This window comes from Terrapene carolina, unplaced genomic scaffold (genome assembly GCF_002925995.2).
Source record: "Terrapene carolina triunguis isolate 2854851 unplaced genomic scaffold, T_m_triunguis-2.0 Scaffold190, whole genome shotgun sequence".
NCBI classification, from domain to species: domain Eukaryota; kingdom Metazoa; phylum Chordata; order Testudines; family Emydidae; genus Terrapene; species Terrapene triunguis.
The window spans coordinates 2,217,570-2,244,921 of record NW_020664541.1 but is presented as its reverse complement, the minus strand read 5'-3'; the positions used below and the strand labels follow the sequence as shown (position 1 = coordinate 2,244,921).

At 41.7% G+C, this 27,352-nt stretch overlaps 1 protein-coding gene across 7 annotated transcripts in view; it reads left to right on the top strand.

The window, feature by feature from the left end:
• The window catches only part of ERC1 (ELKS/RAB6-interacting/CAST family member 1), a 524,735-nt gene that overhangs the window by 245,570 nt on the left and 251,813 nt on the right, over positions 1 to 27,352 (top strand). For all 7 annotated transcript variants that reach the window (XM_024204585.2, XM_024204602.2, XM_024204575.2 and 4 more), the window contains one exon: positions 21,140 to 21,275. In XM_024204585.2, the coding sequence (XP_024060353.1) occupies positions 21,140 to 21,275 (136 nt within the window). The remainder of the gene's footprint in view (positions 1 to 21,139; positions 21,276 to 27,352) is intronic.

The window sequence follows — 27,352 nt, the reverse complement described above, 5'->3', positions numbered from 1 at the left end:
ATTCTGAGTTTATCCTAATTTAGCATAGCACCTTTCGGACTTTGTTTTAAAAATGTACTCTGCCCAAATTACATTTCATGTTTAAAAAATTAGATCTTTAAATTATTTTTTTATAAAAAAAAAATAAGATTTCATTGATTATAGCGAGTGTGATTTTAGGAGGGGAAAGAATCAAATGATTGAATACTCTCATTAAGGAAAAGAAACTATGCTGCATTTTGACTTTTCTTTTCTGGCCAGTGGGAGCTGTGTTAAAAGCAGATGCGTGTGATCTCAGATCACAAAAATACCCACTGAAACCTCAATAAAATGTCGTTCATAAAGAAGATTTAATTGCGTTTTAGAAAATACTTTTTTCAGCCAAAGTGTGCAGAAGCTTACAGGCCTCTTGAGTAGAGAATAACCGGCTTCATGTGATCTATTCACAGGGTGGTTGGCTCATACACCTTGGGGAGCTTTTCCTGCACAGTTAGGGCCAAATACAACTAATTCAGCATGTAGCAGAGAGAAGGAATCTATACAGTGAGACCTAATCAATAATTTTACAAATATCATTTTTGGCTTTGCATCTATTTGCACAATGAACAAAAACAAAAGAAAGAAAACATCAAAACAAATGTATCTGCTGGAAGACTTGACTATCCTTGTTAACCCTGTCCATAAATTATTGGTATTTTTTTCTAATAAATGGACCCCCAAATCACTATCTAATAACCATATTTCAAGGTTCACCTTGAGTTTATATTTTATACCTAAAATGGGTGAGCTTTCATAAAACTTTTGCTAATTCAATAGAAGTTAAAAGTTACTAAAGAACAATTTTTTTCTTCAATCCATTTTCTATTAGATTCTAAACATTATGGTAGAATCAGCACTAAACAATTAATACTGTAGTTTAATCTCTGAAAACCTGGTTTCAAATGTAACATCAGTTATGAAATGTGGCAGGTGATTGTTTATTTGTATCACGGAACCCACTTTCTGCTTAGTAGATCTTGAGGATTTGAGTAGCTAAGACTGCTGCAGATGAGGTGTAAGATGTATTGGCAGAGCTGGTGGGGACAGGGAAGGATTGCAGTTGCAAGACAGGGTGCTGCAGCACAGGCAAAAGGTGCATTGTTGGAACTGTTGGAGGGAAACTTTCACAGTGCCTGCTTTTAGTGTATTGAACCTGATCCTATCTTTTTTCAAGTTTATTGTCTTACCAAAATCTAAAAGTGAAGGTTTGGTTTGTTTAGGTGGTTTTGTTGTTTTTAAAATAATAAAAAAAAACTATTTTAATTCTTCAGATTTAAAATGTTAGTCCCCAACAGATAATTCAGCTTTTAAGTGGTTGGTTGAATATCTCGCCCCCTCCCCCCCCAAACCAGCTATATGGGTATGTGTACATTGCAGTTGAGAGTGAGCCTGGGTAGACAAATTGATGCTAGTGTGCTAAAAAAATGGTGTGGACACTGCAGCTGTGCTGGTGACTTGGAATAGCTGTCCAAGCTCAGACCTTGGGGGTCAGGTGGCCTTTAGAACTCGACCCACCACCTGATTCATAGTGTCCCCACTGCCATTTTCAGTATGCTAGCTCAAGCCCTGCTACCATGAGTTTGTCTACCCTGGCTGGGAGGCTTGCTCTCAGCTGCAGTGCAGATTAACCCTGTGAGGGATAATAAGATGTCCAATATTTGTCTTCACCAATGATTTTATCTAATATGGTTACCAGACTGCATTGTGGGAGAGTAGCCTGACACTTCACTAAGTGAAGGGGGGAGGGATAGCTCAGTGGCTTGAGCATTGGCCTGCTAAACCCAGGGTTGAGAGTTCAATCCTTAAGGGGGCCATTTAGGGAACTGGGGTAAAAATCTGTCTGGGGATTGGTCCTGCTTTGAGCAGGGGGTTGGACTATATGACCTCCTGAGGTCCCTTCCAACCCTGATAGTCTATGATTCTATGAAGTCTTGATCTGAGCAGGGAGGTAGAAAATGAATAATCTTTGTTAATCTGGAATAAAACAAATAGAGGGCTGACACTTCATGTTCTAGGTCATTTGCCATCTATCCATTTCATTCATAGCAAAAGTTCAGCTTGCCCTTGGTGTATATTCTTTGTATCTTTTTTTAAATCCATTGGTCTAGTGAGATTACATCTTCTCAATCCACACTGACGAAAACTATTTTATTAATGGCATGCTCCCTACTTACCTTCCTCTTGCATATTCTTTGTGCTTGTAAGCAGTCCAATGATAGCTATAAACAGCACCTCATAACAGCAGCCTCTGTAACACGAAGATTTTGAGGTTTTTAGTTTTGTTTACATTACTTGATCTTATACCTATAAATTCAAAGCGCTCAGTAAAAGGATGTGAAAAAAAAATACTAAAAATTGCTCCTGAGCTCTGGTTAGGTTATATATGGCAAGCTGTGGGAAGCAGTGAGTGTTCCAAGAGACTAGAGTAGTTTGTTTACTCTTCCTGGAAGCCTCTTCCACCATGAGGAGTGAGAAAAAGGACATTATCATCCTTTAAGAGAAGACACTGTAGCATTCATTTCATTCCATATTCCTGCAGGAGAGCTGGACTAGAAGCAAAGACTGAGTGCCAATTTCACAAACAGTTCTGAGACCAGCTATCTTTTTTTGCTCCTGCTGTAGGCAAAATGGAGTGCAGTCTCTTTCAGCCCTCTGTACAACTAACTGTACTGCACCTTTGTGGCCCTTCACTGGTTGGTGCTTGCCAGTATCCCCTGATAGAGGAGACCAAATATTATTGGTAACATGTTCCCACTCAGCCAAAATACTGTGTGGCCATAGTTCAACTAAGATGGGGTTTCACCCATAAAACATTGTGAATGATTTTTTTCCCAAGGTAGCTTTAACCACTGGGGTCTCTTTTCACGCTCAACTGTCTTCCCTGATCTTTCCATAAATATGCTAACTATTTACAAAACTTGCTTGCTTTTAATTTTTAAATTCTGGCTGATCATTATATCTAGTGTTCTGCTTCATTACTCCTTTTCCTTCAGCTGGTTCTGCAGTGGTAAAGGCCACAGGATTAACTAGGGAGGTGCTGTGTAGACTCTACCAGAAAGACTACGGCATCTTGTAGGTAGTTCTTACCATGAAACAGGGAGAGCATAGGACCTGTGTAGAGTTGCACAAGATGATCTGCTTCTGGAGTCTGATTTCTGCACCTGCTAGTCTGAACACTACAGAGCTCCAATTCCTAAATTTTGGGGCAAGTTACTATCTTCCAGTCTTTCTATTTGGCTTCCTTTGCCCAGCCTGTGCTATCTGTCATGCATTGTGCTTTTAAAAATCTGAGTTTCCTTAGCTGCAGGGAAACCAAGCCCATCTTTCCCCATCTCTTAAAGCCCTCCTGAGGCTTTTTGTTGGCACATATACAACAGACCAGTTTAATTTTCAGGATCTGTTACAGCAACAAACGTTTGGCATCTCTTTCCTTGTCTCAAAAATGTCATTGAACAGCGAGGAGTAGTGTAAAACAATGATGACAGGTTGTGGGGAGGAGAAACTCACAAACAGAAGTTCTAATTGAATGCTTGAGCTTGCTAGTTGCCCATCTGAACAAGGGTGACTCCTTGACAACTGTGACTGCTCGCTAGCTGTTAGATATGTGGCTCAAAACCAAAACTGAATAGAGACGAGAAATGCTAGACTGGAAAATCAGTTGTTTGAATAGCAGTGCAAGGTGGTTTGTATTTTAATTATACAATGGTTTTTACAAAATCTGACTCTCTTTTTATTTTTAGATTAATTTAGCATTGATGAAAAGTCTCAGCCTATTTAATAACTTGGATTGGTGGGCAGAGACCAACCAAGCAACAAAAGACCCATCCCCTCAGGTGAGGGAGGAGGGCACAGAACCCAGGAATCAGTAGATTAAAAGGGGCAAAAAATGTGGGGAAGAACAGTGGTGGAAGTATAGGTCACAAAGTCTAAACAGAGTCCAGAGAGGAACACCAAGCAGAGAAAAGCAGACAATTCCCATTGCTCTGAGAAGGAGTCAGTGGATACGTGAATGTACAGGACTCCAGAAGAAGGCTCCACAGTCTCACCTCTTGTCCCCCCCAATCCATCTTTCTTCTCTTGCACTGATTGACACTCCTGGAGGCTGAATCTTATATATATTTTTTTATTCACACAGCTAGTACAACATGGGCAGCAGCTACACAAGCTTCAACACACAGCCTCACCAGTGGGCTTTCACCCTGACCTTATTTTTCTAGGAGTAAGAGGGGGAACTTAGTCTCCATGGCCAATTTAGTATTTGGCCACTTGCATAGACTGCCTGCCTACCTACAGAATATGCTCAGCCGCTGAATCACTGATGTAATAACTACAATTAAAAACTGCACCATGAAGTATTATTACTAAGTGGTGGTGATGAGTTTGTGTGATGTGATCACCTATTCTCTGGAAACAGGACTGAGTGTTTGAATAGCTTAAAATTTCTTTTATTTTTTGAGGGTAAGCTGTTTTACTTTTCAAAAACTGCCCTGATTCTCCTTTCTGGGAGAGTAGACACTGGTAAAACAAAGCAGGAAAAGGAGATAAGATTTTGACCAGCAGAAAGATGGAGTAATAGGACCATGAAATACTTTTTTCCTCCCTTTCAATGTAAAAACCTCTTCACAAGAGAGAACTTCTCCTTAGGTTCTTACTACAACATGTTCCAAAATATGCACGTTTTATCTGGTGTATCAGGATTACAGGTCAAAAAAGCAAACGTCGTTCTGGGATGTATTAGCAGGATTGTTGTAAGCAAGACACGAGATGTAATTCTTCCACTCTACTCTGCGCTGATTAGGTCTCAACTGGAATATTGTGTCCAGTTCTGGGTGCCACGTTTCAGGAAAGATGTGAACAAATGGGAGAAAGTCCAAAGAAGAGCAACAAAAATGATTAAAGGTCTAGAAAATATGATCTATGACGGAAAATTGAAAAAATTGGGTTTAAGTCTGCAATTGAAAAATTGTTCTCTTTAACCACTGAGGATAGGACAAGAAGCAATGGGCTTAAATTGTAGCAAGGGCAGTTTAGGTTGGACATTAGGAAAAACTTCCTAACTGTCAAGAGTGGTTAAGCACTGGAATAAATTGCCTAGGGAGGTTGTAGAATCTCCATCATTGTAAATTTTTAAAAGCAGGTTAGACAAACATCTGTCAGGGATGGTCTAGATCAGTGGTTCTCAAACTTTTTTTTTTTTTGCAGACCACTTGAAAATTGCTGAGGGTCTCGGCGGACAACTTCATGATCTTTCCAAATGTTTTTTGTACCGTTAGCTAACTATTGTAAAATACTTTGGATAAAAGTGCTATATAAAAAAAACAAACTTTTTTTGTTCTACAAATAAAAGCGCACAACTCATATTTTAATATCAGTAGTCTTACCTTTCTAATGCAATGGATGTGCCTTCTCTCCCCCGCCGCTGCAGCCCCTGAACTGGGCCTGGGAAGGAGCGGGGTCTCTCCACCACAGCAGCCACAGAGCTGAGGCTGGGAAGAAGGGCAGTCTCTCCCTGGCAGCCACAGCCCTGGAGCTGGGGAAAGACATTTCTTTCTCTGGCCACTGCAGCCCTGCATGTCCCAAATTCCCCCCAACCCCTCTTCTCACCCCACTGCCCCCTCCCACCTCCCTCGTATTGCCACCAAGGCCACCACCTCACCTTACATGTGTGTCTTCTCCAGGGTTCAGGCACCTAATTAGTGCCATGCTTGCGTGGCTCCACTAATTAGGTGGGTGGCCCTTCATTCTCTTGTGTGTGGCCGCCCAGGCGCACACCTTAGAGGGAACTATCCGCAGACCACGTGAATGGAGCTCGTGGACCACTGGTGGTCTGTGGACCACAGTTTGAAAACCTCTGGTCTAGATAATACTTAGTCCTGTCTTGAGTGCAAGGGACTGGACTAGATGACCTCTCGAGTTCCCTTCTAGTCCTATGATTGCACAAGGAAATCCAACTGTGTGTCCCTGCAGCCATGCCATCTTGTGCTATGCTCTCGTGTTAGCTCACAGGTTAGGCAAGGCTAAGACCAGATATATAATATTTAGCTGGGAAGTGGTATTGGTGATTCAGCAGGTTGGACTCTTTTCTCTGAATTAGTACTGAACTAAATCAACCCCAGGGCCCCACTGTACTGCTGAAGATGCTGATTTTTTGCATAAATAATGAAATCTAACATCAAGGTTCTGACCACTTGTGATCATTCAAAATCTCATGCTTTTGTTTGTTTTGCTAATAGTGTTGCTAATAGTGATGTTCTGACCAACTTGATTAATTACATTCTGCCTACCTATGTTTCATCTTACAATTTTTGTTGATTAGGGTATTTTTCATTTCCTGTCCCTAAACTATTTTGTAGTGTTATGTTCTGTCAGACAGCTGCTCTGTTTTGTCCCACTGATGGAGGAAATCATCCCTCTGTGCATCTCCAGTCTGCAGAGGGTTTTGGGAACCCTACTGGATAAAAAGCGATATAAATTTAAAATATTGTATTATCTAATAACATATGGGTTCTATGCAAAGCATTTAAACCAAGGTAATAGGTAATTGTGTAGAGGTTGGGGTTTTTTTTTTTTTTTTTAGTTTCTACACCAGTGATTCAGTTGCTGAGCACATTCAGTGTGCAGTTTAATTAATGTCCAGGAATAAAGTGTGTGATCCTTTTCTGGACTGAAACACATGCAGCTAGGCTATCTGTCAAGAGTAGTAGTTTCAAGAACAGTGGATTGTCCTGTGGGTGGTGGTAATGCTACACCAATAAATGACTAGCTACACGCTGTGTCTCTGGCATGATGTCTACTTAAACTTCTCAGTGTAGTAGCATTTTTCCAAGTACCTAAATCTAATGAACAGGACCAACCCTTTGTGCTACTTATGCATAAAATCTGTCTTTTCCTGAGATCCTGGAGCATACAGTTCTTACATGAAATATAACCTGTGTGCTTGCTTATTTTCTTAGACTGTAAGCCATTTAAGGCAATGAAAGTGTGTTACTATGCAATGTGCTGTAAATTTACAGTATTGAATACATGATTTTTAAAATATTTTGTAGGGCTTTAGGCACATAAATATGTAGGAAAGATTTTTACAGCAAAGGTCTGAATACAAGTATAAACAAAATTTCATTCTGCTTTCTTTTCAGTGTTAACAAGATTGTCAACTTCTATTTAACAAACATATGATTCCCATCTAAAATAACTAAGATAAAGCCTTATGTAACTTTAACAAGTAGCATGAAAATTCCTGTAAGAAAAAGAATAAGCTTCTTACAGTTATTTCTACTGGTGTGCATTACTACTGAAGGTAGAAAAATTGAGATTAACATTAAAAATAAAAATAAAAATGCAGATTAATATAGAAGAGACTACAAGTTCATCCACAGTTTACGGAGTGAAAGGGAACTGGTAAACAAAAGGAATAAACCTTAATTACATTTTTTTTTTTAAATCTTTCGACGGGTTTGCAGGTGATAAGACAATTAGATTAGTCCTCTTTTTTCAGATTGCTTAAGGATCCAAATGAATTTGAAGAATTTTTTTTCAATAAGTCTTTCCTGCATTGTTGTCCTAGAAAATATATGATTTTTAATCATAAACAACTCAGAGCTTTGCTGGGAGCTTCTGCTGTTTCTGCCTCTGCCAATTCAGATTCTTACTTGGATATAATTCATTTGACACCTGGCCATTGTGACAGGGCTCAAGTAAGAAAAAAATCAGGATTTTGTTACCATTACAGGTTTTATGACACTAACTGCTTTTAGGATTTTTTTTTCTTTATGCATGATGGTAGATGGAGAAGAAAGATAGTCTAGTGGTTAGGATAACAAGCCTGGCAATCAGGAGACCTTTCCTGCCCCATCACAGACTTCCTGTGTGCCTTTGGGCACGTCATTTAGACTCCCGGTGCCTCAGTTACCCATCTTTTTTTTTTTTTTAATGATAATATCTTGCTTCTGTGAGGATAAAGATTTTGAAGAATTCAAATAATGTGGCAATGAGGGCCAAGAAGTATGACTGATGAATCGATTGATTAAAAAGACAAGATTGGTATTAATTACAATATTTTTATTTCTTCGATTTAAGCATGGGAATACTATTGCTATTTTCATAATTTGATAGCGTCCTCTGTGGTGTCCATTTTTGGAACACTAGATGGAAGTTTTTCCATGATGTAAGTTTCAGGATCAGAGTTATTTAAGAAGCCCCAAAGTTGTATATTACACACTTCCCACTGGTCTTCTGGTCTTTCCACCCTTCTTTCTATTGAGGACCCTTTAAAAGCATGCTTAGCTCTTTCTGTAAATTAAGCCCTGTTTAAGTGTCTTAAGTTGGTCATCCAAAAATTGAGGCACCCAGAATCATTAGTCATTTTTTAAAATCTTGGGCTTTGTTTCTTTGATTTTGACTTTCTCTAATAGATTGTGTTTTACCTGGAATTTGGTATGAGAAGTTGCTAACCAGGGTAGGTTTGGAGACCTTGGAAAAGATCTGTCACTTTGGAAGCCTTAATGTTTTTAGGGAACCATATCATATTTCAGAGTCTTGGTCTGGAAGCAGAAGCCTATCCATAGTCAAGATTGAAATTGTATTTCCAGTATAAGTCCTATTTCCCTCCCTAATACAATATGCTTAAAAAAAACATATTTTCGCTTGTGTTACCTTTAACCAAAGGATAATTTTATTGTCTGATTTGTGGATAACTCAGATAACTTGATCTCAGAAAGAAGCTTAACTCGGCATTTCCATACATTCAGATACTTGTCTTTCTTTAAAGCTTTACCTTATGAAAATGTACTGGCTTTCTAATGTTTATTAAAATCTCTGCCATTCTTTTTTCCCCTAAACTCCACTTTAACAAAGATTTTTCTGTAGCAATTACCAGTTATTGTAATTAATGCTCTACATCTTTTAGTCAAGTTCATCCATTCTTTAATTAATGGTGACTTTCTTGATGCTATTTAATCATTGGTCTGCCCACTTACAGCACATAGTACTGTTGGATTCCTATCAGGATAACTAGAGGGAGGTATTTAGTATGTCCACATGGAAAATAGTCATAAAGCTATTACATTATTGCCAATGAGAGTGCAGTTCTGAGGTGCTAACCTGATAATATTCTTTAATACGATTGTTTTATTTATATAATTACACACACAAAATTACACGAGAAGGACATTAAATGACAGAATTAAGGTTCCTATGCAACTTTAATTCGGCTGCCTTTTGCCTATGCATTATGATACAGTCTTTAATTACATGATCACATGCTATTTTTTCCACAGGACCCCTGCCTCATTCAGGGTGTAAGATGGATGGTACTCAATAAGCAGCTAGCTGTTCAATATTTTTTTTTATCCTTGTTAAATTTGTGGTCCCAGGCCTTATTTATTGTACACTAGTCAAACCCTGTTCTGAAGACAGTTGTTGTTTTCTTTATTGGCTTTTCTGTGGTACTCCTCATTATAGTACCTGAGTGCTTTGCAAATATTAATGAATATGCAGCACCCTTGTGAGATGAGGCGATGGTAACATCCCCAATTTACAGATGGGGAATTCAGGCACAGAGATAAATTCAAAAGTTTCCAATAATTTTGGGTGCCTAATCTGAGATGACTAGACCTGATTCATCAGAGAATTTAGCATAATATAGCAGTTTATATGTTCAGAGCACAGTTCCCATTGACTTCAGTTGTAGCTATGAGTGCTCAGCACTTCTACAGATCAGACCACAGGCTATCAAGTTTGGTACCCAGAAAATGACGCACACAAAATTAGAGACCACTATGGAAAGTCTGGTTTAAGTGACTTGCTTAGGATCACATAGGAACTCTGTGGCAGAGGCAAGGATAGCGTCCAGTTTTCCAGGGCCACATTCACCTAAAGACCATCCTTTGTCTTCCTGCAATCCCCTGCTTTGTTCACTACACGCCTTCCAACTTCTGCAACAAGTGATGCAGGTATCCTACAGGCAACATCCTCTTTTATTACACAGTCCTGATTTGTCCCTGATTTGACTATAACAGCGTTTAAAAGGGAACTGGATAAATTCATGGTGGTTAAGTCCATTAATGGCTATTAGCCAGGATGGGTAAGGAATGGTGTCCCTAGCCTCTGTTTGTCAGAGGATGGAGATGGATGGCAGGAGAGAGATCACTTGATCATTGCCTGTTAGGTCCACTCCCTCTGGGGCACCTGGCATTGGCCACTGTCGGTAGACAGGATACTGGGCTAGATGGACCTTTGGTCTGACCCGGTACGGCCGTTCTTATGTTCTTATGTCCCCTGATCAGGTCCATCCTGTGCACTGAAAGAAGAAAGAGTTTGTTGAAAAAATAGTATGTGATCAAGAAGGACAAATTAAGGCTGCGTGGACATTCTTAAATCTGGCGTGTCCTAAATTTTGAGTGCTTAACTTTGCAACTTCAACATTCTTCTAATGTAGGGTTTTTCATGTAATTTCCTACCATTTTTTTGTTTGTTTGTTTGTTTGGTTTTTTTAAGCAAGTGGAAAAGAACCACTATTACATGAAACCACATTGATGCCCCTAAACTTCGGAACTGGTAGATCTACAGCACAGTTCTCATCCACTTGGACTAAATGAGTAATTCTCAGCAGTAGAAGACTGTCATTTTGTGCGTTGACCAGCACTAGTAAGGGATGAAAAACACACTTTGCCAGTGGGCTTCACAAGGATTTGCTGACAGGAAGGGAAATGTTGGGACATAGGAATCCGTGATTTGATTCAGGTTCTGTAGGGTAGTGTATTCTGTTGGTTATAAACTCTTTTATTGCTCCCCCCCCCCCAGCTTGTCCTTATCTCTCTCTGCTCCTATGCTCTCCCCATCAGATCCTGCCCCTATTCCACCCCATATGCAAGAGGTCTATATGCAAGAGGTCTATTAACAGTCAGTCTCTGCCATAGAAGCTACTTAATTTCAGTAGTGGATAGATTACTCATGTAAATTCCAAGTAAGTGTGTGCGCGCCACGTGCATGGTCATCGGAAAACTTTCCCCCTAGTGGTAACTGTTGGGTCAGCTTGGAGCCCCTGGAGTCACGCCTTCATATTGGTGTATATAGGTCCCTGCTGACCCGCCGCCTCTTCAGTTCCTTCTTACTGTCCGTGACGGTCGTTGGAGCTGCTTTCTTCTCTCTTGCTATGGCAAGCGATCCCCTAGTGGACTTTTTCTTTGTACCTGTAAATAGTTAACGTACAGTTAGTGTTTTCAAGTAGTTTTATAGTTAGATAAGTTTCTGTTGGGGTTTCTCCCACCATGTTCTTTCCCTCTCAGAAGCCTATGCCAAGGGGAGATCCTCACAACTCCTGCTTAAAGTGCTTGTGGGAGGCCCACCGGACCAACAGGTGTAAGATCTGCAAAGGCTTTTGCCCAAGAAACAAAAAGTAGAGGGACTCCATCCCCAGCCCTCATTGGACCTAAACTCAGTACTTTGGTGCAGAGTGCACCAATCTCAGTAAGAGAGGCTGCGGTGCCAAGAAAGTACTCAAGCTCTAGAGACCCTCGGCATCGCCACTCTCTGGCACTGAAGACCTGCTCCGCAGCTACCCTGCACCACTTGCATTCGCCAGTGCCGCAGAAGAAACATGCTAGTGGAGTGCGTCCCATACTGGGACACTCAGCCCCTGCTCCAACTAAACTGGCACTGTTGACTCCAGCCTCTCAGAGAGGTCCATTGAGTCCGGTTCTAGTGGATTCCTCCATGCGGAAAAGCCAAGTAGAGGAGTTGGATGTTCCATCCACCCTGGACATGTTTGAGGGCAGCCAGGAACCTTATAGCAATGACAGCTCCACAGTCCTCAGCACTGGCGCTGCAGAGAAGCACTGTGCCTTCCAAGGGCAAACCAACCATGATGCGGCACTGGTCTCCCTCCCCTCAGCACCACTCTCCGTCACCGCCCCGGTCACCAAAGTTGAATTCGTCTTCAGATTCAGAGCTGGAGTCGTAAGTCTCAAAGCGGAGCCGGCACCGCTCTCGACACCGTTCAAAGCAGAAAGAGGGGCAACAAATTCCTATGATGCCCTGGCTACCCCAATGGCAGGTGCCAACACAGTGGCCCATCTGGACCCTGTGGTCATATCATCAAGCCCAGGGGCGGGCTCCAGATCGTTGTCGATCACCTTGGAAAGGCGGGCTCCCCCGACATCCTCTATGGCATGAGAACCTTTGCATGGCTTGGAGACCAGCGCCCAAGCTGGCACCGTGGCCATCACTGATGCCGGCACCGAGACAGGTACCAGTACCGCCCCCGGAACCGCACAAGAAACATCAGCACAGGAGGATTCCCGCAAATTTGGAGGGCCAAGAAGATCCAGTGCCACCAAGGGCATCATCCTCATCCTCATCCTCCCAGGACGAGGCAGTAGCTGGCTCTTCTGCCACGTTGCTGGCTATGGACAACAGAGCTCACCAGGAGCTATTCAGAAGAGTGGCACAAAACTTGGGCCTCCAGGCAGAGAAGGTGTCGGAGGAGACCGCTGATCCTATGATGGATATTCTGACTCCCGAGGGTCCTTCAAGGGTGGCCTTGCCCCCTGATTAAGACCATCCAAAACACTACCAAAACCCTATGGCAGACTCCTGCCTCTCTTTCCCCCCACGGCCAAAAGGGTGGAAAGAAAGTGTTTTGTACCCTCACCGGGGTACAAATACCTATTTACCCACCCTCAACTGGGCACACTAGTCGTGGCAGCTGCAAATGAGAAAGAGAGGCAAGTGCAGCAGGGGCCAATGCCCAAATCTAAGGAGGCAAAGAAGCTAGACCTCTTCAGCTGTAAAGTCTACTCCAGCTTCAGGATCAGCAAGGGGTCCTCATCTCTATAATTTTAACTCTTGGAACACTAAGTTCAAAAAGTTGCTTCCAGCTGAATCTTTGTCACATTTTGGGGCCATCCTCGAGGAGGGCAAGGTTATAGAAAAGGACCTCCTTGCAAGCTGCACTGGGCTCAACGACCCACATAATGTCAACTGCTATAGCCACACGAAGGAGTTCATGGCTGCAGGTTTCAGGCCTCCCGCACAAGGTCCAACAAACAATTCAAGACATGTCCTTCGATGGCTCAGGTTTGTTCTCAGAACAGACCGACTCTAAGCTCCATTGTCTCAAGGACTCGCGAGCAACACTGAAATCTCTGGGGCTCCATACACCAGCCCCACTAAGAAAGTATTTTAAACCTCAGCCTCCACCACGCTTCTGCCCACTCCTCGCAGACAAGATTACAATAGAAAGTGGGGCAGGAGTAATAGACAAAAGCCTTTACAGCCCTCTTCCAATCAGGGCCATGGTTCGACAAGGCAGTCTTCAGTTCCCAAGCAAAACTAGGCAGAATCCCGGATCCTTTCCCCCATTTCATTAATCGTCTATCCCATTTCAAATATGCTTGGGCCCGAATCACTTTGAACCAATGGGTCATACACACGGTAGAGTTGGATGTTCTCTCCAATTCTGTTCCCTTCTTCCCTCCCATCCCCCTTCTCTGTCCCTCTTCAGGAACCCTTCTCACGAGCAACTTCTCATACAGGAGGTGCAAATGCTCCTAGAAGCCAGAGCGATAGAGGATGTCCCTCAGGAGTTCAGGGGCAAGGGGGTTTATTCCTGACATTTCCTGAAAAAGCTGAAGTTCTGCATGGTCTCCCTGGCTTCATTATTCCTTCCCTGGATTCGGGGGACTGGTACTCCGTCCTCAACTTGAAAGTCACGTACTTTCACATGTCAATAGTACCGTCACACAGGCAGTTCCTCCGCTTTGTGGTCAGCAACACCCATTATCAGTTTAGAATTCTCCCCTTTGGCCTATCAGCAGCCGCTCAGGTGTTCACCAAGTGCATGTCGGTTGTAGCCGCCTTCCTGAGGAGGTGACAGGTACAAGTATTCCGGTATCTAGATGACTGGCTAATCAAGGGCCGTACCAAAGCTAAGATGGAGCTGCACGGGAACCTGATACGGTTGACTTTCTACAAGCTTGGACTAATAACGAAAGTGTCAAAATCAACTCTAACCCCCCACCCAGAGCATAGAGTTTATTGGAGCTCTCCTAGACTCAGGTCAAGCCAAAGCATTCCTTTCGGAATCACGTTTCTGACCAGGGGCACCATCATAGAGAATTTACAACGATACCCCACTACTACAGCATGAAATTGCTTGACTTTGCTCAGTCACATGGCTGCTTGTACATATGTAGTACATCATGCGAGGCTTTGGCTCCGACCTCTTCAGGCCTGGCTGCCCTCAGTGTACAGGCCAAAACGAGACCTCTGAGACAAGTTAGTTACACTTCCTACTCCGGTTATTGAGTCCCTCCTGTGGTGGCTCAGCCCACAAGTGGTATGCTCAGGAGTGCCCTTCTCAAGGCCCCAACCCTCGATGTCGGTAGTCACGAATGTGTCAGTGATGGATGGGGAGCGCAGTTAGGAAGACTCAGGGTCTCTGGTCCCAGGCAGAACTTTCACTTCACATCAACGTCAGGGAGCTAAGAGTGGTCTGCCTTGCTTGCCAGATGTTCCAGGCCTATCTGGAAGGAAGATGTTTCAGTATTTACCGAGAATACAACAGCAATGTTCTATATAAACAGACAAGGTGGTACTCGCTCCTCTCCCCTTTGCTTGGAAGCCCTCATGCAATTGCCCACTCATACCTTTTGGGTGCCCAGAATGAACTGGCTGATCATCTCAGCAGATCTTTCCACAATCACTAGTGGTCCCTCTGCCCGGATGTTGTGACAGCATCTTGCAATGGTGGGTGTTTCCCCAGATAGATTTGTTCGCAACAAGTCACCACAGGAAATGTCATCAGTTTTGCTCCTTCCTGAATCAAAACAGCCCGGGCTCCCTTGCAGACGCTTTTCTCCTCCCTTGGAAGGACCACCTGCTTTACGCATTCCCACCCTTCCCGCTTGTATACAAGGTTCTGCTGAAGGTCAGAAGGGACTTGATCTCGTAGGACCACGGCCTCCTCCAGCATCCCTATCTAGAGTCTTTCCACCTCACGGCATGAAAACTCCATGGCTAAAACCCTTGGAACTCTCATGCTCAGACCCTGTTAGAAAAGTACTCCTTGGCAGCAGGAAGCCATCCATCAACTAGGGCCACTTATTTGGCCAAGTGGAAGAGATTCTCCATTTGGGTATTACAAAAAGACACCCCACCTTTACATTCATCGATTCCCTTTATCCTGGACTATTTGCTGCACCTGAAACAGCAAGGTCTTTCAGCGTCATCAATAAAGGTGCACTTGGCCGCTATCTCAGCTTTCCATCCCAGTTCGGCCAGTCATTCAGTTTTCGCTAAGCCCTTGGTGGGCCGCTTCCTCAAAGTACTAGATAGACTGTACCCTCAAGTAAGACAGCCAATTCCTCCATGGAACCTCAACCTGATGCACTCTAGATTGATGGGGCCTCCCTTTGAGCCCCTAGCAACATGCTTTCTTCTCTACCTTTCCTGGAAAGTAGTGTTCTTGGTGGCTATAACTTCAGCCACTAGGGTGTCTGAGCTTAAGGCCTTGACTTCTGAGCCCCCATATACTGTCTTCTATAAGGACACGGTACAGTTGCGGCCACACCCGGCCTTTCTCCCAAAGGTAGTTTCATCATTCCATGTGAACAAGGACACTTTTCTTCCAGTATTTTTTCCTAAGCCGCACACTAGGAGCAGGGAGTGAATGCTCCACTCCCTGGATGTCAGGCGAGCGTTAGTCTTCTACATTGAAAGAACAAAGCCATTTCAAAAATCAACACAACTCTTCATTGCAATTGTAGAGCAGAAGAATGGGCTTACAGTGTCATCCCAAAGAATCTCTTTATGGATCACAGCCTGTATCAGGGCATGCTACGACCTGGCTACGATACCTGCCCTCGTGCTGATGGCACACTCTGTGAGGGCACAGGCGTCCTCGGCAGCGTTCCCATTCAAGACCATCTGCAGGGCAGCAGCATGGTTATCAATCCACACCTTTACATGGCACTATGCCATTATGCAGCAGGCCAGCAATGATGCCACATTTGACAGAGCAGTGCTGCGATTTGTGATCCGCTGAACTCTGACCTCTCCTCCTAGGAGATTCTTGGGAGTCACCTATTTGAGTAAGCACTCGAAGAAGAAAAAATGATTATCGACCTTCTCATAACTGTTGCTCTTGCATTCTAAGACCCACCCACCTGCCCCTCTGTCAGAGTATCTGGCAAGAAGGAACTGAAGAGGCGGCGGGTTGACAGGGACCTATATACACCGCCACGAAGGCGCGACTCCGGGAGCTCCACAGCCAACCCAACGGGCACCACTAGGGCAAAAACCTTCCGACAACTGTGCATGCGGCGCGCACGCACCTACTTGGAATGGACATGAGCAACACATCTCAAAGAACAACAGTTACGAGAAGGTAGGTAACTGTTTTTTCCTGTGAGTCCAAAATTTCAGATTCTTTGAGATGAAATGCACTATATAAATGCTGCTCTGGTTCCAGCTCTCCAGAAGCAGAGTTCTCTGAAGGAAAGGGAAGAGTCTTCTTTGTATGGTGAGTTTTACGCACCTTTTCTGTGCAAAAAAATTGGGAAATAGTTGAAGGGCATACATTGGGCATGTATAACAAGCCTTCATATACAGAAATGTAGGGCTGGAAGTGCTCAAGAGGTCATCAAGTCCAGCTCCGTGCACTGAGGCAGGATGAAATAAACCTAGAACATCCCTGACATGTTTTTTTTCAACCTGTTCTTAAAAATCTCCAGTGATGGGGATTCCATAACCTTCCTTGGAATCTATTCCAGAGCTTAACTACACTTATAATTAGAAAGTTTTTTCCTAATATCTAACCTAAATCTCCCTTGATGCAGAGTAAGCCCATTACTATTTGTCCTACGTTCAGTTGACATGGAGAATAATTGATCACCATCCTCTTTATAACAGCCCTTAACATATTTGAAGACTCTTTAGGTCCCTCCCTCAGTCTTCTTTTCTCAAGACTATACATGCACAGTTTTTTAATCTTTCTTCATAGGTCGTTTTCTAAATCTTTTATCATTTTTGTTGCTCTCCTCTAGATTTTCTCCAATTTGTCCATATCTTTCCTAAATTGGACATAGTACTCCAGCTGAGGCCTCACTAATGCCAAGTAGAGCAGAAAAATTACCTCCCGCATCTTGCATCCAACATTCCTGTTAATACACCCTGGAATAATATTAGCCTTTTTGGCAGCTACATCACATTGTTCACATTTATGATCCACTATTCAGATCATTTTAATGAGTACTAGCACTTAGCTAGTTGTCCCCCATTTTGTAGTTGTGAATTTGATTTTTCTTCCCAAATGAAGTACCTTGCACTTGTCTTCATTTAATTTCATCTTGTTGATTTCAGATCAGTTCTCCAATTTATCATGGTCATTTTGAATTCTAATCCTGTCCTTCAAAGTGCTTGCAGCCCTTCCTCTCTTGAGATCATTTACAAATTTTATAAGCATACTCTCCACTCCATTATCCAAGTCACTAATGAAAATATTGAATTGTACCAGACCCAGCACTGACCCCTCTGGACCCACTAGATATGCTCTCCCATTTTGACAGCGAACCAGTGATAACTACTCTTTGAATACAATCTTTCAATTAGTTGTGCATCCGCCTTATAGTAATTTCATCTAGATCACATTTCCCTAGTTCGCTTATGAGAATGTCACGTGGGACTGTGTAAAAAGCCTTACTAAAATCAAGATATGTCACATCTGCTGCTGCTTCCCCCCCATCCACTAGGGCAGTAAACCTGTCAGAGAAGGAAATTAGGTTGGTTTGGCATGATTTGTTCTTGCCAAATTCATGCTGGCTATTCCTTATAACCCTATTATCCTCTAGGTACTTACAAATTGATAGTTCATTGGTTTATTCCAGTATCTTTCCAGGTATTGAAGTTAGGCTGATTGTTCTATAACTCTACAGGTCCTCTTTGTTCCACTTTTGAAAAATAGGTACTATGTTTGCCCTTCTCCCATCCTCCATAAGCTCTTGAAGAGAATTGCCACCGGTTCCAAGATTGCTTCAGCAAGTTTCTTAAGTATCCTAGGATGAATTTTATCAGGCCCTATCAACTTGAAGACATCTAACTCATCCAACTATTCTTTAAATTGTTCTTTCCCTGTTTTGGCTTGCATTCCTTCCCCTTGTTGTTAATATTAATTTTCTTGAGTATCTAGTGACAATTAACCTTTATAGTGAAGACTGAAACAAAATAGGCATTAACCACCTCAGCTTGTTTTTATTAGCTCTCCCCCCACACTAAGTAGAAGACCTACACTTTCCTTCATCTTACTTTTGCTCCTAATGTATTTAAAGAACTTCTTACTAGATTTTATGTCCCTTCTTAAACGTAACTCATTTTGCGCCTTAGCCTTTCTGATTTCGTCCCTATATGGGTGCTGTTCGTTTGTCCTCCTCATTAGCAATTGGTCTGTGTTTCTACTTTTTGTAGGATTCCTTTTTGATTTTCAGGTCATTAAGGCATTCCCGATCAGAGCCATTTTGGCCTTTTACTGTTCTTTCTATCTTTCCTTTGGATTGGAATAATTGGCAGTTGCGCATTTAATAATTTTATCGCTTAGATTTTCTTCCCACGGGATCTTATCTACCAGTTCTCTGAGTTTGTTGAAGTCTGCTTTTTTAAAGTCCATTGTCCTTATTCTGCTTATGATCATCTGTGCTTCTATTGGCAGGGTAAGAGGCAACACGCAGTTCATGTGGGCAATGAAAGAGGCTGGGTCACATCCCCCACACCTTCCCAATTACTTCACTTTTTCAAGTTATAGGTTTCTTTGCCCAAGACACATGCGACCTGTCTTTTTTTTTTTTTTTTTTTTTTTTTAACAATAGTTGAACCATTACAGCCAAGTTTACTATAAATCCCTATCTTATTCAAGGTCTTCACTAGAGCCACATGATTTTTTCCATCAAAGATACAGTAGGATTGCCCTAGGCTGCACTTTATGCAGCTTCCATAACTCTGGCTTGGATCAAGTGGTTTAAGGCACTAGGGAGTTGCATGGGCTCTCTCAAAATCTGCCTTTAGGAAGTACTTATGTTTGCCTTAGAATTTCTGGCTGACTGCTTCTTCAACATTCAGATGATCCTTTACATACACTATGGGAGCCAATTCATTAGCAAGTCTTGCTTTTTGGCTAAGACTCTGGGCAGCAAACTTCATGTCAAAAGTTCATTTAATCAGCTTGCTTTTCAAGAGAGACCTTTTAATGGAGAGGATTTGGACTTTGCAGAAGATAATCCATTTTTTATTTTAATCAGTGGTACGCCTTTATTTCTGTAGTTCAGAATGCACCAGCAAATAGTGATAACAAGCAATATTTTTCTAATGGATAAATTTAGCTTCATCAAATTTATCAAAACAAATCCATACACCTATCCTTAATGTAGGAATTTAATTAGCATACCCATGTGAAATACTGTGTGTTGGGATTATTTAACTATATTTTCTATAAATTAACTCTGCTTTCTATCTTTATTTAACAGTACAGAAATAACTCTGTTGTACAAGCTCAGTTCAGTGCTGACAAAGTATTTAAGAAAAGTTATGTAATCACTGAGCAGATCAGCTTTCAGAGTGGACTCAGTGCCCATTACCATGATGCAGCACTAGCCCAGAGCAGCTTATCAATTATACTACTTGTGTCCATGTAGTATCCCAAGTAGAATCAGCTGTAGTTTTTTGGAAAGGGCACTTATAGGTACACCAATGATTCTATAATGTCATAAGCAAAGGACTTCCGCTTCCATATTTCTCGAGACACCTCATCTTGGTCATCTTCCTTGATTGAGAAGAGCTAGAAGAGACTGTCTCTGGAAGCCATCAGCACTGTTCTTTTCTCTGTGATGAGAGTGTCTGTCTGCAAAGCAACACCAAGGGAGTTTGCTATCTATGCAGTTACTCCAGCCCCAGCTGGCTCAGGGAGCAAAAACCACAGCCTAGGAATTGAACCCAAATTCCTTGTATGGCACTGCAGAGCACTGACCAGCCTATAAATCAGTTAATTGGTGTATACTGCAAAGAGGTAATCTCTTTGCTGTGAGCTCTGAAGGAAATATCAAAGCAGCCAAAGTTGTTTGTGATCTATTCTAAATGTCTTTCTGAAATGCCTTCAGAAGGAACATTCTTCTTCTGTGTGTGTGATGCACCAAAAAGGAAGCTAGTTTATGATTTTTTTCTAAACATTAAATTAAAGAGTTCTCTATGCTAGTTGTATGATATTTGGGGGGAAAGCTTGGGACCAAAGAATCTGTCTTTTATTCCAGAGTCCAAACTCCAGATGTAATTATGGAGAAAAAGGCTGAGGAAGCAAAGCTGGTCTGTTTTATTTTGATTGGACCAAAAGTTTAGACTTAAGTTTTCTGTGGTCAGGAGACAGAGATTAAAGGGTCTGTAATTAGGTTCCATACTCCATGTGTCTTAATGCCCAGAAAGGCCAAACCCCTGCTGTGGGCAATGGTAGTTGCCAGAACCATCAAGAATAATTCACAGATGCGAGTGAAAAAGGAAATTATGCACACTTTCTTGTCTCTCTAAGAGGGGGGTGGGGAATATACCACAAAATATCTAGTAAACAAGTAGAATTTGAGGTTGGAGAAAATAGTTTTACTGCTTGAAGCAGATGGCCTGGACCTTACAGATGTTCCTGTATGTTTGAGTTGTGGGGTTTTTTTTAATTCCTCTTCCTCCCCCCACCCCCTTGAATAAAGTACAATGGTGTACACAAGGTAATATGGGTTTCTATATATGTGTATAATACACTATGACGAGTCACCAGAGAGCAGGTATGTCTTTGATCAACAAGTCCTACAGATGTAGCGGTTTGAAGTTTTAGATTAATGGGGTGATGCAGTCTGAGATTACTCCAGGAACTTCCAGTCACTTCTCTTAATAGTGGTGGGTAAAACGAAGTGTTCTTTAAATGAAGTTTACAATTGAGTGTGGGTTGGAAGCTGGAGTGTTTGTGGACTTCTACAAGATGAGTGAGAATGTTTCTGGGCTTTCCACCATTCTTGGGTCCAGGTCACACAAGAGCCAGGACTGACTGAAAACATATTCTGGATTTTGCTCTGAGTGTTCGTTTTTCACTTCACAGGCAAGTCAAAGATCAAAATAAGAAGGTAGCAAACCTGAAGCACAAAGAGCAAGTGGAGAAAAAGAAGAGTGCACAGATGCTAGAAGAGGCCAGACGGAGGGAGGACAATCTCAATGACAGCTCCCAACAGCTTCAGGTAGCATAAAAATCTGAATTGGGGGGATATGGCTGATAGCCAGTCTTCTCTCCTTTGTATGCCTGTGCACTTTCTTGCTCCTCTTCCCCCCGCACCTGCTGCCTTGCTTTTCAACTTGTTGGATAATAAAGGAATTGGTTTGTGTTTAAAAGAACAGTTTTATTCCACAGCACTGCGGATAGCTGCCTCTGGCTTCTGCTTCTTCAGTTTCATTCATTTTTATGGTAAGTAAACAGGGATTCAATTGAACTGTAGAGTGGGTCGCTGGAATGCTTTTATCAAATGGATATTACGATTGGGATGTTGATTTCTGTATCATAGCTACTTCTAAGAACTTCTTTCTTTAGTTGCTTTGGGGTATTTTCCAAAAGGATTGACCTTATTTTGCTGGATTTTCTTCATTAAATAAAGGATGAAACACACGACAGCATCAGTAAGTATTCCTGTGGCAATGAAAATGTATTGTGGGTCATGTGGAGGATCACATGTTTTCTGTGATTACCAAGAGCTTCCAGTTGGCACCGAATCCTACTCCACTCCTCATCAGTTCCAGATGTACCCACTAGTCTGCTACATATTTCCCTCTACCCATTAAACTGTCAACGCACTGCTGTATCACCACCTATAAAGTCACCAGCCTCCCACAAAATGGTACAGACAAAATAAAGTTGGCAATTGGAAAGCAAGAGAAACGTTTCTCCATTCACCGAACTTTGATACCAACATCAGAAGTTATGTCAAATAGTGAATAATCAAGTGCTGTAATATCACTGTTATAACTGCTACAGCGGAATAAGGGTAGAGAATGAAGAGTTGTTCAAAAAACTTTCAAGTAAAATTGCTTTAGTATTTCAAAATAATTGCAGCTTTTAAAAAATTATTTTCTTTTCCTTTCCCCATTGTAAGTGTAACGTGGAAGTAGTCTGCCTTTTAAGTCGTATTCTAGAAGTTATGATTTCTAACTCTCTATAGATCAGTCCTTTTTATAAACATTTTGCTTGACTTTGCACAGTTGGTCCAATCCTGACCATGGGTATCTCATTATTCTCAGGTATTTGATATCATTCAACTAATAAAGACATAGGACATAATCCTAATTGTTCATTAGAAGGCAAATTCCCCAGTTAATTTAAATTGCCAGTTTTTTGCTCTGTTCTGTGGGAGTCTGGTGGGGTGATTTCAACCCTTTCAGTACTTCAGGGAGAACTACAGAGACATGGGTCTGTCCCTGTGTACAACTTTCTCAGCCGTGCCAGCTTGTGGTTTTTCCGTCAGTGCCAGTTCTGTACAGAGCATGCGCTCAAAGAGTTAACTTCCAAGTGCATGTTGTGATCTCATGACTAGACTTTTTAAAAGCCTTGGATATGGGAATTCTGTAGCTGCTAATGCATTCCGCAGGTACAATGCTACAGAAATCCACAAGGCCCTTGTTATGTGACAGCGTATGTTCAGACTACACAATCCTCTTTGTATTTGCAAAGTCTTTTCAAAATTTTCCTTGAAGATTTTTTTTATTTACTTAGGTTTTTGAACAATGCTTATGTAAATATGTTAATTCTGAAAATGTATGTATTTGGCATCTGAGTTAATAATCTAGTGGATGGTGGTACTTATCAAGTTGTGCCATCCCAGGTAGGTTATCATTTCTGTAGTGCAATGATTCCAGGTTTCAAAAGTGCACTCTTTTTTCTCACTTGTTTCTTCCTTTTCATCACTATTTCCCTCCCATGCAAATGGAGCATATGGGGAAAGGTAGACTGAAATATGTCCTTTTATTGTAGCTCACAGCTCCTTATTTACATGTTAAAGATGTTGGCTTATTCCTAGAAGTGATATGTTTTCTGTAAAGTTATACAATTCTGGACAGAAAATGGCATTCTGTTCACTGATGTGACACTTCATTTCTGTGCAGAATATTTTCCTCTGAAAATTAACCGACAAATTGTAATAAGCTTGGTAATTGCCACACACAGAGATTCACATACCTGTTACTCAATGTATTGTGGATTTGTGCAGTGGTAGGGGGAAGAGCGGTCAGGTGATAAGCTTTTGCTCAGAAATCAAGCATCAAGTCAAGGAAAAGTGTAATTTCTTTCCTGAATTGTCTACATAGTGTATAGATATCCTTTTACAGAGAACTGGTTTGTCACTCATACTTTGTATGGTCAGATGTGGCCTTGTAGATGTGGACTGGGACTCAGGAGACCTGGGTTTTGTTTCTGTCTCAGCCACTGCCCTGCTGGGTGACCATGGGCAAGTTACGTCACCTTCCTGTGGCCTCACTTTCCCCACCTTTTGTAAAGTGCTTTGAGATCTTCTGATGAAAAGTGCTATGTAAGAGCTAGGTGGTGGTATAATTCCTTACTGTACTTATGGATCATTTGTGCAGTAAAGGTGTCATGGAACAGTGTATTTCTAAACATATGTACAACTATGAATTGGCACATTTTTAGTATGAAAACTTAGATTGAAAATTTGAATCTGCAAATAAGTAACCAACTTAAATCTCTGAATTAGAATCTAGGAATAAGTAACCAGTTTCCTCTAATAGGGAAGGAAATTAAATTAATTGGATGACCTTTTTACTTTATTGCTATTATCTGAAAGGTTGGCTTTTCAATATTGATTTGGATTCCTATAATAGCACCAAGACAACTGAATAAAGAAAGAAACAAAACCTGAGAAGGGGAATGCCACAGTATATAATTTGCTGGCATATTGTCTACTCCTTGTGATGATCCAGCCCTTTCATTTTGAGACAGATGACTGCGGTAACTTCTTGTACTGTACATCTTGCCAATGACTCTTGTAGCGTGTTATATTCTGCTTAATCAGGCATAAATAAATTTCAGATAAAAATATGCGTTGGCAGAGGCATATGAGAACTCAGGATTGGCATAGCATGAGCTGATGCACAAATCAGACTTTAAGATATGTACAGAAGTCTGTACAGCATTAGCTTTACTTGGTTATGATCAGTGTCATTCTCACTTTAATGGTTATAACCTCTCCACACCCAAAGCCTTCAAAAATGCACATTGTGGTGAAGTTATAAAATTTGATTGCTTATTTGACAAGGACAAAGGAGCCTTTTCCAGCTTGTGCAGAGCTCTTTTGGGTGGTTTTTTTTTTTTGGCTATGATAGGTTGGGTTGGTTTGAGAGTTTGTTGTTGGGGAGGGGAGAATGATGTGGCTTTATATATATATATAGAGAGAGAGAGAGAGAGAGACCTAGCTCATAGAGCTGGAAGGGACCCTGCCTTCACTAGCAGGACCAAATACTGATTTTGCCCCAGATCCCTACGTGGCCCCCTCAAGGATTGAACTCACAAACCTGGTTTTAGCAGGCCAATGCTCAAACCACTGAGCTATCCCTCGCCCTTTCAGGTTTTCTTTGTAATGGTCCCCAGCAGTTAGCTATTCAAAATGTGTAAACTGCAACACTCATAAAGGTCAATTGGATTAAGGAGAGGTAAGAAGTTTCATGAAAACCAGTCCCTTTGTTACCGGTATGGGTATGTCAGCTTCCTGTCACCTGGATACCAGCATCTCATTTGGGTGGGCTAATTTATAGAGAGCCTCTCCCCATGTTCACAGAAGAGTGAAGTGAATGCTTTCATTCGGAGATGAAAAAGGGTTTTAGATGTAAATAAAAATATCAGACTAAAGTAAAATATGGAGTGTTTAATGACAAGGGGCTGGTCCAATAAAACCCTTTCCTTTAGGAGGGCTCTTTGCTTGCAGCTTGTCTCTCTAAGACTTCAGCATTTTGGTTTCCTGGAAGTAGAATCTACCAAATACCACATTTCAGTTCCTTAAACATGGAAGCCTGTCTTTTCCTTAGTCTCTCAGGAACACTGTTTGCTAATTGATTAAAAAAATTAAATCTGGGGGAAATATATATATTTTATATGCAAACATTGTTGGGTTTGGGGTCAGGACGCATAAGCACCAATTTCAGATAATTTTGGTCTTGGTGGTTTTGGCTGGAATTAATAAGAAGACGTTATGAAATGCTTAAAAATACGATATCCTTATTCCTAAACTGGCCATCTGCAATCCAGCCGAATAAACATGCTTTCAAGCACATATTCCACTCCTGTCTCTGTCCCTAACAGGCCTGTGGTTTCTTTCTTCCTGAGTCCAGTAACAAAGTATTCGTTTATAGAGAGAGCTCTGATGATGGAAATTTGGCATTTTGGGGAGCGCGGGCGGGGAGAGTGTGGGGGGAGGGGACCCACCGGAACAATGGAAACCATAACATCTCAATTCTGTTGAACTGGATAAACGGGTTTCTAAATTTGTCCCTCCCTTCTGGGATCCCTTAAAACCACAATTCTCCAGAGATCTGAGAGGTTAACGAGTGCCTGGTCTATAACTGGATGAAAAAATAGGCTTCTGGTCCTAAGTAGAAAAGGGCAACATAAAAACTTTTGCTTCAAGGAACTGACAAATCGGCACAGACCCATTGGAAAACATCTGAAATCATGAGACATGCCATCTTGTCTTGGTAAGGTGACATTTGGTGAAGTTTCATGAAATATTGAGTGGATATTCAAGAGCAGGGTCTGTTGGAGTTTTCGGGCAGAAGTAGGAGGATGCTGTCACTGTTTCAGTTCTGGCATTATCTTTGTTGTCTTTAGTGACTGTTGCTAAGCACTTGTGTATTGAAGTAATATCTAGCGTAATAGGTTTCAGAGTGGTAGCCGTGTTAGTCTGCATCAGCAAAAACAAGGAGTCCTTGTGGCACCTTAGAGACTAACAAATTTATTTGGGCATAAGCTTTCGTGGGCTAAAACCCATTTCATCAGGTGCATGGAGTGAAAAATAGAGTAAGCAGTTTATCTATTACAGCACATGAAAAGATGGGAGTTGCCTTACCAAGTGAGGGGTCAGTGCTAACGAGGCCAATTCAGTCAAGGTGGAAGTGGCCTATTCTCAACACTTGACAAGAAGGGGTAAGTAACAACAGAGGGAAAATTACTTTTTGTAGTGCTGTAATATATATACCACTTACTGTATTTTTCACTCCATGCATCTAGCGTAATGAGTATATTGCTCCCTCTATACATTTATGCTTATATAACTCCTGTATGATAACTTGAGCATTAGGGAGAGAATATATCCGTAAAAGAATTTTCAGTCCAAGCAATTATGCGGTTTTTGTTTGTTTTAATAGCCCTTGTACAGTATATGGTAGATCAGTAGCCACTGCACTGGGACCCAAGCCAAACTAGGGGAAATTGGTGGATAGCAGTTCAATCAGGATAAAGCTGTCAAGTTTGCTACTTCAGATTCAGTAATTTTAAGTATTTATCATGAGGCCAAGTAATATATATGCACGTAATGAATTCAAGCAACTCAAGGATCTGAGAGCCAAAGTGGAATACATCTAGTCTTGAATTCCTAAAGTGAAAATTTCAATCCCAACTCTCACTGATTTTTAAGGATTGTTTGAGGGAGAGTGGTAGAGCTTGTTGCCCCTATTCCTTTGAATAGGTAGCCATAATCATGCCAGTTAAAGGCCAGGAGGGTCTAGTTGTGGTGTTTACAGTGCGCCAGAGCATTATGCTAGAGGAGGCTGAATAGTTGAGAACTGTTTTGTGAGGGCTACAAAAATTTATTGTAAGAATGCTGGTTCTCTCCAGCAAGTTAGGTCACTTTATAGACAGGTGCTGGGAAGGAAACTGATTACTTAGATAGCAACAGAGGGTCCTGTGGCACCTTTAAGACTAACAGAAGTATTGGAGCATAAGCTTTCGTGGGTGAATGCCCACTTTATCAGATGCAAGACGCACTTCGCGTCTGATGAAGTGGGCATTCACCCACGAAAGCTTATGCTCCAATACTTCTGTTAGTCTTAAAGGTGCCACAGGACTCTCTGTTGCTTTTTACAGATTCAGACTAACACGGTACCCCTCTGTTACTTGATTACTTAGATGTTGATATCAAGGTGCAAGGAAATGCAGGATAGGAGTCAAGGAAGGAATATTTAGGGTACAAAGTACCATAGAAAGCTGAAACTCAAGACAGAAGTATTACTAGATACACACTTACGATCAGTCAGATAGAGAACT